Source organism: Corvus hawaiiensis, chromosome 4 (genome assembly GCF_020740725.1).
Source record: "Corvus hawaiiensis isolate bCorHaw1 chromosome 4, bCorHaw1.pri.cur, whole genome shotgun sequence".
Lineage (NCBI taxonomy): Eukaryota > Metazoa > Chordata > Aves > Passeriformes > Corvidae > Corvus > Corvus hawaiiensis.
Genome location: NC_063216.1, coordinates 44,196,958 through 44,212,760, shown reverse-complemented (window position 1 = coordinate 44,212,760; position 15,803 = coordinate 44,196,958). Strand labels below are relative to the sequence as shown.

The following is a 15,803-nucleotide window of genomic DNA, read 5'->3' as shown; positions in this document are numbered from 1 at the left end:
TCCCCATTTTGGTGCTAGCATAGCAGTTGGCATGACTGCATGGTGAACCACGAAACAAAGTTCTCTGAAGAGTTACCCTGAGCATCTGCTTAGTGCAGCAGATGAGTATGGAGGTGTAAACAATCAAAAAATGAAAATGTAAGATACACAGGATACTGTCTTCCAGCACAAAATGTGGAGAGCACTTTTGGTTGTGGACAAGAAAGAGAAGATTTGAAACAGAGCAGAGACCTACTTTCCTCATGCTTAGTTATTCAGGAAAATTATACTTCAAATAACTTTTAGATGGAATAAGAATATGCATTAAAGTTAATTCATTATCAGTTTTATTCATCCAGTGGAAGAAATTGTAATAACTCTGGATGAAAAGGCTGAACAGCAGAAACAAGATTAACTCAGTGTTGTTCTTTTTTCTTAAATAAAGGAACTTAGATCTCTAATTCCAGAATACTAAAGAAAGTCGTATGTTGTCATACTGAACCGTTTTACTCCTATCCATTTATTAAGAGTCTTTGAAGATTAGGACCTAGACTTCCTTCTGTCTTCTGTTCCTCTAGTGCAGTGTTCTTTGCAACCAAATCACTGTATTATTTCTCTGTGTCTCAGCAAAGTCTAGTCACTCTTGGGTGTGTGGTGTGGCTTGTTTGGTTTGGTTTGGTTTGAACTGGCATTAAAAAAAAAAAAATTCCTGTTCAGTTGTCCATGTTCCAATGTGACTGGCCTGCTTTTTTTTAAATTAGGGTCAGAGCACTAAGAGTTGCAAGCTAAATGCTTTCAGTTTTCATACTGAAAGTAGGAGTCATTTTTATGTCATAGGCAAGTATTTCATTGTTGACATGTTCTGCTGCAAGTTAGCTGGTTGTCCTTTGAGAATACGTGCTTCTGAAGAGATTATGCAAAAAAATTCTTCATGCAATTAGGGGACAGAGAAAAAACGTATCATACTTTTAAAAGCAGTGCATCCTTGATCAGTGGATTTACCTAAATACAGCTTTAATAATGCCTGAAAAGATTATTTGATTATTTAGATGTGTGAAACAGGTGCAGTGGATGTGTCGATGAATTTAACCCGGAGTGTTTCTCAGCTCACGCATAAATAAGAGGCTTTAGTCTAATATGTGTGGATGTTTTGAATGAATAGCTTTATTTTGCTTTACCTGGTTTTTTAAGTCATTGCTGTACAGCTTGCACGTAATGAAAATGGACATTAAGCAAGATCAGCAGAAGAGAAATTTTTTACTTAGCAGTCATTTAATGTTATTCCTGCTTTCATTTTGATGATAGTTGGAATGGTAACAAAACCAGCAAGTGAGCAGTCCCAGGACTTTTCAATACACAATGAAGATTTTCCAGCATTACCGGGCTCCAGCTACAAAGATCCAACATCGAGTAATGATGACAATAAATCCGTAAGCAAACCTTAAATCCTCTCTTATTTTCAGTGTTCATATTTCTTTTAATGATTATATTTTAAAATGGTCAGTGATGATATTTTTAGTAAGAGATTTTCAAATTTGCCCCTCTAAATTAATGAGAGATTTTGTAAAAGCAGCATTTGAAATGTAACTATGTAAATGGAATTTCTCAGGAAGTTTTTCGGTCCAAACAGTCACTCTTCTTGGAGATGTCAAAACTTATTTTTGAGAACTGATAATATTTTTTAAGTTCGCGATTTGTATTTTTCTTCTCTCAATTACAGCTCATTTTTTGCTACTAATGCCTCTCATCAGTAGTAATAATTTATACATTGTAATTTTTCTTCAAAGTTGTCAAATCCTTTAAAAGTTAGGTGGTACAATATTACTTTAAGGTAAAATTCTTAAGGGAGATGTGGAATCAGAGGGAACAAGCTCTTTTAATTGAGAGCATTGACAGCTATATTGTAGACTAGTGAGATACATTATATCTTAAGTATTGGTATAATTATTGTGCATTAGATATATATCTTAGATTATAAGATTATGGGCTTTTCTTCATTGTTTACTCTGAAAGATTTGTAATAAAAAATGCTATTTTATGCAAATGAAAGGTGAATAAAATGTAGTTGACAGAGGACAGTTTCCTGCAGGATTTGACAAAATATTCTAGTTTCTGATTGCTTTATTACTCCTAATTGCAAAAAGTATGTTAATGACAGTGGCATAAATACTGGGGAATAAGTAGTAGACATGACAACAAACTCATGTAAGAACTAAAAAATGAACTGTTCAAACAAAGGGAGATTAGGAAGTCTAGCCCCAAATGTTGTGGGCAGTTTTATCATGAGGAAAATGTTCTGATACAGTTAGTACTGAGTATAGTAAGGAGAGAGAGATAGTAAATATGTTTAATTGTATTACTGTAGAGTTGTAAATAATAATGAAGAGTAAGAAATTATACATATGGCAAATATATTTTGTCAGTATACAGGTTCCTGGAGCATAGTCTGTTTACATAGTCTATTGCCAGACATAGTGCAGCATAGTTTTTATATCAGACATAGTGTTTACATGTCTTTCCTGGTAGCTTCAAATGGGCCAATTGTATATTGCTTGCACCTGAAATTGGCTTGAGTATTACGTGTTACTGTGTCATGGAGTGTTATACAGGAGCAAGACTATGCGGAACATCCATTATGTGGTGAGTCCAAAAGAACCGCTAGTCACAGGCACTTGGGATATCCACTGTGTATTCCAACTCAAGTGTAAAATAAGTTAGTCTTTTAGACTGGAAACCTTTAGCCTATTAATAGTAATTACTGTATGACAGGTATACTTTGGAAAATGTTAAATAGTACATAAGGTTTGTCAACAGAATTCAGGAGCTTCAGCTTGATGCCATTTATTGGAGTAACTTGATGTACTGGCTTAGAGTGCTTGAATGAAAATATATGGTCAAAAGTATTTTCATTTTGGTTTGTTTTCATCCATACCAACTCTGCAAATTATTTTTAATAGAATTTGAGTACATCAGGCAAAACATCATCCAGCACAGATGGGCCCAAGTTTCCTGGAGATAAAAGTTCAACTACGCAAAACAACAACCAGCAGAAAAAAGGGATCCAGGTGTTACCTGATGGTATGTGTCATTCCACTTTTTCTGTTTTAAAAGTTTTGACAGTTATTTAGATCGCCTTGTTGATTGCTCCACTACTTAAAAGGAGAAAATTAATTTGTTCTTCTTGCCTAGGTCGGGTTACCAACATTCCTCAAGGGATGGTGACGGACCAGTTTGGAATGATTGGCTTGTTAACATTCATCAGGGCAGCAGAGACAGATCCAGGAATGGTACACCTTGCACTAGGAAGTGATTTAACAACACTAGGTCTCAATCTCAACTCTCCTGAGTAAGTTTCTGTGTTTTAATCTTGTCTTCAGTTTTGGTTTTATTATGCCGTCATTCGTAGTACGTTCACTTAGCTCACTTGACTGTCAAACCCACAAGCTATTTTGCCAAATAAAATTTGAAAACGTAATGACAGGAAAATAAAATTTTCATAATGAAGCTTCATGGCAAGCTTTCAGTAAACCTAGTGGCTTTGCTTATTCTCCTAGCTTCTTTAGGACTTTCTTCAAGGAATTGATAGTATATTGTTTATAAGTGTAATGTGTACATTCCTTTTCAAATAGTAATATTTCTTGGGGATATCTACACTTAACTCTGGGCAATTTGGGGATAATTCAATTTATATTAGTGTAATGATGAACGGAACACCTGCAGTGTTAGGCTGCACTGGATCAGTTTAAATGAAAGTGTAGTTTTATAGTTAACTTCCAGTGATTCAGTTCACCTAAGTGAACTAGTTTAGTCATCCAAGTTTGCTGTAGAGGCAATGGGGAGAAAAGTAGTTAGTGACTGCACTAATGGTAGGAGAAGTGCTTCCAACAGGTGAGATGAATAACCAACCAATACAGGGTGCTGCCTCTCTTTTTCCACTAGTTACAGAAGGAACTCAGATCAGTATGGACAAAACTGGTATATTTTAAGTGACTGTAACTGTAAGAAAAAATTAATTTCTGGTGCTCTGATTTTTGGCTGAGAATCTCACACCATTTTGTTTCAGCACACATTTATATAGTGTTAGCATTATAGACAGAGTAGTATATGTATTGCAAAGTTTGCACTTACTGATTAAAAAAACAAAGACCAGACAGCATACACATATAGTTTCCATCTTTCATAAATTTACGTGGAGTTGCATGTAATCAGGGAAGCTTGATGAATATGGATATCAAGCACAGGAAAAATGGTTCCTTATTATTCTGCTTTTTCTTAGCAGCTATGCTGTAAATAACTGTATTTTTAGTATTTAATTACTATATATAGTGTATTTAGATTCTTGGATGGAGAGGATAGGGTTAACATTTAATTCAGACAGTTCCTATATTATAATGCTGGCTTTACTTTATGCTGCAGAAAAGCTTTGCAAACAAAACAGCCCATGCAGACCTCAGTGTCTGGCCTGCGATCTTTCCTTGTGTTAAATGTTCTTTGCGTGCCCTCTGAATTGTTGTTTGAAAAACTAAAACTACGTCACATATGAAAAGGCAAATTTTTCTGCCCTCTGTGGTAGTTTGGTTGGTAAAAATACCTGTCTGACGTAAAAAATGAGCACAATAAATGTTCTTTAGAAACAAAATTGTAGAATTCTATATATATCGCTAGTGGTTTAAATTAACCCTTCTAACTCCTGTTTTGAAGAAGTGTAAAATCTTTACTGGTTAGTTTTAAAAAGCAACCTACCACTATAAATTTTTCTTTCCCTTTTAAATCATAGGCTAATAAATCAGAACCCACCAGGCTTGTGACAATTATTCCTAGTTAAATTGAAACCCTGGATAACATTGGATACCTGGAAAAGGTTGGGACCTCTGGCACCTAAGTTGAAGGAAAGATTTAAAAGGAAATCTTGACCCTGTCGTTTCCCATGGCAGTTTAAATGCAACCTTGCTGTGCATATTAAAAAGAAAATTAATAAATGTAGCTGCTTTAGGAAGGTTTCCTTCTTTCTTCTCACCCCAGCTAAGGATTTAGTTGTGAGATACAGCTTTTAAGTTTGCGACATTGGTGGTGGAGAACGATTGTTGGTTGGTTGGTTGGTTGGTTTGGGGGTTAATTTTTATAAATTTATGCTTTTCTCTTTTCTTCAGAAATCTTTATCCCAAATTTGCATCCCCGTGGGCATCATCACCTTGTCGACCTCAAGACATAGGTAAGAGAGAAGTAACTATTAAATTCAATATCAATATTTGCAAATTATATTCATTTACATGTCTTAATAGTTGCATCAATTCCGATTCTTTTTTAGACTTCCATGTTCCATCTGAATACTTAACTAACATTCACATTAGGGATAAGGTGAGTACGTGTGTGTGTGTGTGCATTTTTTGTTAATTTATTATCAGTAATTTTTGAAATTTTCTTTCAGATAGGTAAGGTTCAAAATCAGTGCATTTTGTGCATGTCCTCAGTCTTTATAGAAACACTGGTGTGTTAACAGGCTGATTGGATGCATCAAGCACCCATTATGTCGTACAAAAAGAGAATGGGCATGCAAAAGACTAGCTAAAAAGCACAGTATGTTTTTAAGAGTTTGCCCTTCACGTGAACATGAAGTTTTTTGTGATGCAATTCAAATGCCAAATTGAATGGAGGTATTTCTTCTTAAGATAAGCTCAGAATTGTGTTCTCATTTATCTGTTGTATTCCGTATCTACATGAAAGGGGATTTTTTTGAGATATATTTTCTTTCAGCTGTTTGTAGGCATCATTGAAAAATAGCATAAGAAATTTTAGTAATGTTACTTAATAGGGCGTGAAGGGAGCAAATACATGCAGAAGTTGTTTTGTTGGGTTTTTTCAAATCAAATAAGTTGATGAGGATACACAGATACAGGGAGAAAATTCTGTCTTGCTGATTTGTTACATCTGTATTTTTCCATTGTATGCTTTAACTTGGAAAGGTTAACTAAAAGTGAAGAAAAAATGATTGTTTTAATAACTATTACTCTTGTTGTATTAGAATATCATTTTCAACACACTTAAAATGGAAGGATGGAAGTTCTGAATGTATCCTTGTGTTATTTAAGTGGGGTAGTGTGTTTTAAAACATTTATCTGTTGTGATTTTTCATCCTCATTTTCTTCAATCTTTTGCAGCTGGCTGCAATAAAACTTGGCCGATATGGAGAAGATCTCCTGTTTTATCTCTATTACATGAATGGAGGAGATGTATTACAGCTATTAGCAGCAGTAGAGCTGTACGTTCAAACTATTTTGTCAGTCTTATATGAGTTAATCTATTGCAACAATAAAACAGCAGATGTTAAAAAAAAACCCAAACAGCAGAATACCCCAACAAGTTAGACATTGAAAGCAAGAAGCTTAGTCAATCTTGAACTGTAAATCTTTTTTTTAAATACCTCCTCCAACCTTGGTGTCATTTTGTACAGAGTTTTTTTACATTCATATAGTGGAAGTCAAAAGCCCGTCTCACGTATTTTTCATTATGAAGCACTGTGGAAAACATGGCAGGTGCCAGTCGTTATTGAATGTGTAACTTACCTATCATCAACAAAACAAGAACCAGTAAATAGTCATTAAAAGAGTTTGTTGTTTGAACATACCAGACTTGAAGATTCTCATGTGTTTTAGTTTGAGGTGTAGTAACTGTGTGGAAGAGGTATGAAATCACAGGTTTAACAATGTCATAGAAATTTTGTTTGGGATTTGAATGCATTGTACCGTTCTGATTGAAACCTTTAAAGTTAGTTTATTGAGTCAATTTCAGATAACTAACACTAAGAATTATTTTTCATTTCTATTACAAATGGAAGATTTAACCGGGATTGGAGATACCACAAAGAGGAACGAGTATGGATCACCAGGGCACCCGGCATGGAGCCAACAATGAAAACCAATACGTACGAGAGGGGAACATACTACTTCTTTGACTGTCTTAACTGGAGGAAAGTAGCTAAGGTATCTCTTTTCCCTTATGTAGCTGTTTTAAGTTCGTCAGCCATGTATTTTTACAAAGACAAAAGTAAAACACAAAAATCTTCTTCACAAAAATCTCAAACTTAACCTCCTGCTATTTCGGTTCATTACCTTAATTTCTGATGTCTGAGAGAATAAAGGTAGTCTGAAACACTGGCTTGCTTGCGGAAAATAAGGAGCTGTCTCTCTTATTTCCGGTTTTCTTTGGCAGATAGAAGGACATAAAACTTCTTTTAGGAGTTTTGTTAAAAGTGAAAGCTCTTCCCACAGTATACAGTTACGGAACGGAAGACATTATTTGGCATTTTAGAAGTTTTACTTCCAAACCTTTTATTACTTTGCTTTAGAAAACTAAATAGGATGCTACCACACCTCACTTTGGAATTTAAAATGGTTGTGGGATGGGTGCAGGGAATGCTTTTTTGGTTTTTGGGTACAGGCTCTCCTTACCCATACTTAGGAATTCCATGCTCTGTTGTTTGAAAGTCAGTGTTCTTTGAAATGAATAACTTCTTCTGAGCAGGAGGCATATTTCCATGATGCTTGTTTCTGTATTGTAGACCAAGAGGCATTAAAAAATCAGAAAGCTATAGCTTTTTCCCTTCCCAGCTGTCATAATCTCTGTCTCATTCTGTCCATTAATACTGTCAATAATATTCTATGTCCGACCATCTGTAGATACAGTATCACACTCTTCCTTTTCTCTAAAAAACACTTAGCAGATCAAATCAGATTAACCTTGAACTCAACAAATGTGATTCCAGCATGTTGGAACTATATTTTGTGATTCTACATGCTTAGGTATTTCATAGAAAATTCTTTTCACCTGCAGCCCAATTTATGAATTATTTGCTGAAAAGGCATTTCATTTCTGTGGGCGAGTTGTATCTATATACTTGGAGATTGAGACATTGCATTAAATAGTTACGTCTGTTGTGTTTTTAAACATCAGCTTTAAAGACAATAAAGTTCAGTGTCCTCCTCTGTCTATATTGAAGTTTTGCCATCTAGACATTAACTAGATACAGGCTATTTTTATTTCCTCCCCCACTCCCTCCACCCAGTAATTTTGCATAGCTTCTGCAAGCTCCCATCAGAAATTAACATTCCAGTTGCCCCGAAGGATATGGGAGGTTCTTTAGTCCAATGGCACGTGTGGCTCCTTGACTCTCCTGCCGCAGGAAAATGCAAGGGTCTGTAACTGACAGTTTCAATGGCGAGCCCTGCTTGTATGGTTTTTCCTAAGTGCAAGGTGATGCCAAAACTTCTAAACAAAAGTATCACTCCTCAAAAAGAAAACCCAAATAAAAGGAAAGTTTTTGTTTCTACTTGAGTTATTCGTTTGCGTAGTATGCTTCCTTACATTCCCCCAGGGTGCTGTTTAAAGCTATTTTATTATTGCCGAAGGTCATCAGAGGGGAAGTAATTACCTTTTGAAAGGATAGATTTCTTTTCTGGAGTCAACTGAACGTGTTCCATTTATTTATGAGTAATAAGAGCCTCATGTAGTTTCATATATCAATGGAATTGTGGTTTTAGCTTGTGTGGACACACAGCATTTCCTTTTACTAGGAGGAAGTGGTGCCCATTGTATAAGGAGAGTAACCTCTTCAGTGTCTCTTTTTTCTACCTGTAGTAAATGTATGCAGCTGCTATTTGATGCTTTAGCATTACTTCTTAAGATAATATTGTCTCTATTTGGAATCCTGAGTGCTATTCTGAAGCTCAGCATCCAGTGCTTGAGTGATGCACACTACATCCTCCTCTTAGGCACTCCTGAGGTGCTGGAAAGATAGGAGTCACTACTGTCCTCTGTATGGTTTTTCCCAAGATCTACATAGATTCGCTTCTTTTTATTTGCATGCTGAAAATAATTCCCCCAACATTAAGAAGCAATTGATAGCTAGTAAGGAGAGGGATAGTATTTTCTAAAGTTTTTCACTTGCAGTGGTATTTTCACCAGGAATGTGATTATTTTATTTATTCCCCCCCAATGTCCATAAGAAGCAGTAATATCTTTTATTCTAGGCTTGTGTATTCTTTAATGTAAAAAATTGAACTGGACTGTTATTTTGAAATTTTTATTTAACTTTGAGCAGGCAAATTGAGCATTGATCACAGGAAGCTAGAGAAAGATTTTGGGGAAAACTGAGATTTTTGTTGCGTGGAAAAGGAATTGCATACTAGAAATAATTCTTTGACATTTGCACCTTTGATAAATAAGAACTTAGATGTATGTCATGTGTGATCTTAGCATTCTGTGGTAATGTTGTTACCTCTGGTATTAATTTCTGGAGTTGAGGTTTCCTCTGAGGAAGACTAATACATACTCACCCAAACAAGAAGCAGCAATATTTGATAAATCTGTGTTGCTTTGAATGCAAGGAAAAGTATGGCCAAGTAATTTTTTTCTAACAAATGCAGAAGTAATTAATAAATACTTCAGGAAATTAGACCTATAAGGAGCTGGAAAAAAAAGGAATTCTGATAAATTTCAGTCTCTTATTATAACTGCTACGTTATTAGTGGATGTTGGGAATATCAGTTCCTTAGAAGGCCACAATAATAATTGCTGCTTAACAGTTTCACTAGTCCTTTTTGAAGCAGTCAGACAGTAATACTTGCTTGTAAATTGCTGTCTCTTATATGTGCATATTCAATTATTTTTCAAGGTGCTTTATAAATTTGGTTCTTGTTCTAGTGTAGATGCTCAAGTATAGGGCAGCGCATACTCTAAATGTGTTGTGCTTTGCAGATGTGTGTTTTGCATTATAAGCTTACATATTTATTGTCCCTATTTTAAATTACACTGCAGTGTGAAGTACTGCTGCAGTGAAATACAGCAGTTTACTTTAGATAACTAAGTTGTAAGACTTACGTTTGTAAAAACATAAACCAGTTGTGATTTAGTAGATTAGTGTTCTAGATCAGTTTTAACAAAAGTAAAGAAGGCTGAATAACTTCTTTCAAGAAAAATCAAATAATGTGGGACACAAAGGATTTATCAGCCTCTTGAGCATTTATTCCAGACACTTTGTTTACAGCTACCACTGCCAGTAGAGGCTTGCAACAACCGTAAGTTTGGAAAACCGTTTTTTAGGATACTGATACTGTCTGGTTTCTGATACTTAACTGTATCTTACCAGTTTATTTAGCAGTTTTCCATGGGTAATTTTGAAGGCATTTCAGAGCTTGTGGAAGTTCACTTAACTGATTGAAGCTGACCATAGATTAGATAGTATCTGCAGGTCCTTCCATGGTTATGTGCAAGATAGAAACCTTGACAGCCATGAAAGGCAGAGAAAGCTTGAGTGGTATCTTGTTATTATAAAATGACTGCAGAATTACTGGAGATCATGGAATCATAGAATGGTTCAAGTGGGAAGAGACCATGAAGACCATCTAGTTCAACCACCATGCCATGGGCAAGAACACCTTCCACTAGACCAGTTTGCTCAAAGCCCCATCCAACCTGGTTTTGAACACTTCCAGGGATGGGGCATCCACAACTTCTCTGGGTAGCCTGTTCCAGTGCCTCACCACCCTCCCTGTAAAGAATTTATTTCTAATATCCAATCTAAATCTTACTGTTCTTCAGCTTAAAGCCACTCCCCTTGTCATATACTACATGCCCTTGCAAAAAGTCCCTCTCCACCCTTGCCATAGGTCCTCTAAGATCCACCCAACCTAATCCAGCCTTTGACACCAAAGTACGTGCATGGACTTGCAGCCTTTGATCTTACTTCTTACCCAAGGAGGGAGCAGTATTTCTTCAGTCTCAGCATCTGCACAAAAAGAGAACGTAGACCAACTGGCATGCAGTTTTTAGTAGGAATGCCAGAAGCAATTCACTTGTGTATATATGACCTAAACCTAAATAAATAAACAACCCCCAACAACCAACCAGACAAAAAAAAAGCCCTAAAAAAGTCTTTGGTTGGAGTAGAGAGCCGGGAACTAGAAATGGAGCAGATGTGCAATGTTTCAGTGCAGATGGCTATAACCCCACATAGGTTTTGCTAGGGTTTTCCAGTTTTAGGGACAATATTCTTAGAGGAATCCAGAATGCTTCACATTTTCCACTACTTTGTTTCCTTACTATGCTGAATGTTCTTTCTGTGCTAAATGGACTTTGTTTTGCCTTGAAAGAAGAGAGTTCTGAAAGTTGGATTCCCTAGATTTTATTTCTGTTCTTGCATGGATTTAGTCTTTAATTTAGTACAGTTTTACGTGTACTGAATTTTACGCTATTTAATCATTTCAGAGAGTGTTCTAAAATAGTCTCTTCATTACTCTATGTTTTCATGTCTGTGTGAAAATAGTGGGGTAAGTTTGCTTTGCAGACACAGATGATGTTCTGCTGAGGTTCACCAAGTTAGGCAAAATAAATTATCTGTGTATGTCCAAGGTTGTTGTTGTTGAATTACCAAGAACCACACTTAAAAAACAGTTCTGAAACTTCTGCTTACCCTGTTCCTTGAATGAAGATAAAATAGGGATGAGACACAGTTAAAAACTACTGAAAGGGTCTGAAAAATACAAACTTTCAGGTTTGGTGGGTCAGGGACTTAAATATGAGTATGAAATGTGGTGGAATATTTTGATAAATTTTGGCTTAAGTGGGCCTCAGTATTTTGTCTCTAGCATTTTAGGTAATGTTTCCAAAGGTGAAACCGGGACATTTTCACAGAATCATTTAGTTTAGAAAAGACCTCTAAGATCAAATCCAGCCTTTGATTGGTCACCACCATGTCAAATAGACCTTAGTGCTAAGTCCAGTTGTTTCTTGAACACCTCCCTGATGTCCAACCTGAGCCTCCCCTGGTGCATCTTGAAGCTATTTGGTCTGGTAGTATGACACAAAAATATTCCCAAACTTTAGTTCATCCAAAATAAGCCTCTCCTGACATGTTGAAAGACATGTTTTGTTTATAGTTCAGCTCATGCTGTGATGGTGTTTTTTGTGTACGTGCATATATCAAATTGTTTGAGATTATAACAAGGGTTCTGAGGGTCGTGTAACATTGAAAAGAATAGGAGAGCCTACGTGTCGTGGGTGTAATGGCTTAGGATTGTTTTAATTTACTCCTTTTTTCTCCTTAAAATATGGAATCCAAGATAGCAAAGTCATGTGGTTTTGCCTTAGGATAAGTTAGTACTTGATCTCCTCTGTATTTGTGCTTTTCCAATATGGCTGGTAGACCAGGTCTTGACAGGTTAATGATACATTGTTTTATTTGGTTTTGTCTTTTTTTTTTTAACTGTAGGAGTTCCACCTGGAATATGACAAATTAGAAGAAAGGCCTCATCTGCCATCAACCTTCAACTACAACCCTGCTCAGCAAGCCTTCTAAAGACTTCCCTTTTCTTGGGGTATGGCTGTCTCAGCACAATACTCAACATAACTGCAGAACTGATGTGGCTCAGGCATCCTGGTTTTAATTCCTTGAGGATCTGGCAATTGGCTCATGTGAAGGGTCACCATTTGAGGTCCTGCCTTACTAATTATGTGCTGCCCAACAACTAAATTTGTAATTGTTTTTCTTTAGTTTGAGCAGGGTCTGAATTTTTGTTTCTGTTTTCTTTTTTGCCAGCAGACAAGCTTGGGTCTGTAAAGACAAGCGAGTACACTGACAAAAGTTTACCACTTAGTTTTCCAAAATGTAAAAACAAAAAAAAAGAAAAAAGACAAAAAATTAGACAACAAAATTTGCATTGTTCATTGTAGCACTATTGGTAATAAAAAATGTTTGTGCATTTTTATGTGAAGATCCTTCTCGTATTTCATTTGGAAAGATGAGCAAGGTTTGCTTCCTTCATTTTACTTCCCCTTCTGTTTTTGAAAGGCAGTTTTCGCCAAGCTTAATGCAAGAATATCTGACTGTTTAGAAGAAAGATATTGCCACAGTCTCTGGTTAGTTTCCAGAGTTGTGTATTACTGAGCTTCATCTTTCCAGAATGAGCAAAACACTGTCCAGTCTTTGTTACGATTTTGTAATAAATGTGTACATTTTTTTTAAATTTTTGGACATCACATGAATAAAGGTATGTATGTACGAATGTGTATATATTATATATATGACATCTATTTTGGAAAATGTTTGCCCTGCTGTACCTCATTTTTAGGAGGTGTGCATGGATGCAATATATGAAAACGGGACATTCTGGAACTGCTGGTCAGGGGACTACTTTGTCGCCCTGTGCACTAAAGGGCCAGATTTTCAGCAGCCAAGGACATCCATACCCAAGTGAATGTGATGGGACTTAAAGAAGTGAACTGAGACAATTCACTCTGGCTGTTTGAACAGCAGCGTTTCATAGGAAGAGAAAAAAAAAAAGATCAATCTTGTATTTTCTGACCACATAAAGGCTTCTTCTCTTTGTAATAAAGTAGAAAAGCTCTCCTCACTGCAGTGTTGACTTTGATTTGAGATTGTGAAATTATTTCTTCAACAATGAAAAATGGAAAAAAAAATTGAAGTATTAAAACTATTGAGCTGTACAGTGGTTAAGACACTTGAAGAGTCTTTTTGCTGCTGACAAGTAAATTTATGAGAGTTTCATATTCTTTTCCACAGTAAAGTTTCCATGGCCAAAAAGTTTGGTTAACCTTGGTTTCAGATCCCCTCTCTTTAATAGCAAATAATTTTTAGAAGAATGGGTGAGTAACGTGTCAAATGGTAGATGCTTCAAGAATTCATCGCTTGGGAGAAACTTGGATTAGAACTGATCACAGCTTAGTTCCATGTTGATGTCTTCCCACTTAAAACAGAAATACATTTCATTTGGTGATCGCTTCTACTTGAACTTCCAGATGCAAATAAACTGAATATAGACTGGTTCTGAAAACTGTAACTGTTCTGAGCAGAGGAAGAAAAACCTGAGCTGTTGGGATGGTTTTCTTTTTCTAGATACGGTTGCCACTTCTCATTGAGTTGCCTCTGGTGATGCAGATCATTGAAAAATACCTGAAATTGCCAAAGCAAGAAAAGATGTGTCAGTGAATCCTGGGATTTTGTTTTTATGTTTTGACCCATTTTTCTGTGTAGTGCAAAAGCAGCTTGTTTGCATGTATTGAATTATGCTCGGAAATTGGACCGTTAGTGGCCTTGCTGTGGTTCTGTATCAGGTGTATGGCAAATTTTAAATTCTAAACTTTTTTTAATATCTATTTTAGGATAGTAAATATAAGAATATAAGCTTGTTGATATTTTTTTCTATGATTAAAACAAAGTTTTTCCAGCTTGAAAGAAGGGGATGGTTATAATCCATATGATATCCATATGATAGCTAATACAGCTGAAAAAAATGGTGGCTTTCCCTTTTTCTCAAACCGAAGCAGATTCAAACACTTGTTTGGTTATCCAAACATAAATTTATAAATTTTCAGAACGATAACTTTCCAAAAGCATCTTGTTCCCTCCACAATTAATGTTACATTTTTTACTGTCAGAGGCTCACTATGACCTTTGCTCTTTTTTTTTTTTTATTTGGTAAGGATTGCTGAAGTAGTATTTCCATCTTCAAATCAAATGTAATTATTTCTTACTGTATTTGTGGAAATTAACTACATATGGTAGAGGGAGCAAGATCAGTTACATTAAAATACTAAATACCTGTGACACTTTAAAAACAAGCTGAAATTGGGAAACCTAAGTTCTCCCAAAAAATACTTGATGATGCAGTTGTATTCAACTGCCCAGTCTTTCAGAAATGTGAGATGCCTGATTTTGGGAAACTTCTCACCTGTGAGCATGGAACTGGTGCTTTGCTCCTTCCAGGTGGAAGAAGAGTCTGGCTCTCATTTATCAATTAAATAAGTGTATATGGAGACTTCAGAATCTGTGACTTAATTTCATATTACACTCTGGGTTGAAGCAAGAAAACAGAAGACAAGGTGTAAGAGTGAAACCACTTCTTAACTGATACCTTATTAATTTAAAAAATTGAAAAAAAGGTACTGCTTTTTTTACTCAAAGGAAGAAAACCTCAGCCCTCATTTACATGCTCATGTGGCAGGTAGGTGGCTGAATTGACCTGGAGATTTTCAGACCAACAGTTAAGGTCTGAGGCTTATTTAATATGTTTTCACATTCCACTAACTCTATGAATAGGGAGATACTAGAATACTGTTTTTAAAATACCTTTATTTGAGGTGGGTGTTTTTCCCCATAAATGTAGTTCTGTACAACAGTGTGCAAGGTAAGTTCTGAGTAGAAAACCCAATGTTCTTGGAAAGAAGTATTCCTATTTCTGGCCTGTCCACCATGCTCTCATAGTCCTATTGTGCATTGTTTACAAATCTTTATTGAGTAGTTAGCTCCACTTTCTCTGCTAATCCACTGCTTCCTACTTCCAGGGTTAACATGAGTTTCACTGATTTGATTATACATGGTATTGCAGAAAACACTTCCTATTTTAACAGTTGTTATTCAAACCATGCTGCTTGTGGAAAAATCAAGGGTGTAGCAGAGAGTCATGGCAGAAGGGGTTGAGGATGCTCCACTGGGGTGTTTAAACATGAACAAACAAAAAAACCACCCAGCACTCAATCTCCTCCACCTTAGTGTCTGGTGCCACAACTACATAAGTACATGAGAACCTTCAGGGTTTGATTAATTGAAGACCCAAGTAATCCAGGGAAGCCTGCAAATACATGGGTAAAAATATTTTTCACGTGTCTGTGACCTTCAATGAAGTGTCAACTGCACCTGTGTTGGGATTCATGACTGACCACACCACTCCCTCATGGGTGTGATGTTTATAATCATATCACTTGGTCATATGTCATGTCTGGAATCCTCGCTGTCCCCAAGCCAGTACTTC

General features: G+C 36.1%; 1 protein-coding gene across 2 annotated transcripts in view; it reads left to right on the top strand.

Moving 5' to 3' along the window:
* CNOT2 (CCR4-NOT transcription complex subunit 2) overlaps positions 1–13,385 on the top strand; it is an 82,119-nt gene extending 68,734 nt beyond the window's left edge. For both annotated transcript variants that reach the window (XM_048301818.1, XM_048301817.1), the window contains exons 8-15: positions 1,285–1,409; positions 2,937–3,057; positions 3,169–3,325; positions 5,130–5,191; positions 5,288–5,337; positions 6,138–6,238; positions 6,815–6,959; positions 12,245–13,385. In XM_048301818.1, coding sequence (XP_048157775.1) covers positions 1,285–1,409; positions 2,937–3,057; positions 3,169–3,325; positions 5,130–5,191; positions 5,288–5,337; positions 6,138–6,238; positions 6,815–6,959; positions 12,245–12,331 — 848 coding nt within the window. In that variant the 3' untranslated portion in view covers positions 12,332–13,385. The remainder of the gene's footprint in view (positions 1–1,284; positions 1,410–2,936; positions 3,058–3,168; positions 3,326–5,129; positions 5,192–5,287; positions 5,338–6,137; positions 6,239–6,814; positions 6,960–12,244) is intronic.
* The last annotated feature ends 2,418 nt before the right edge of the window (positions 13,386–15,803 follow it).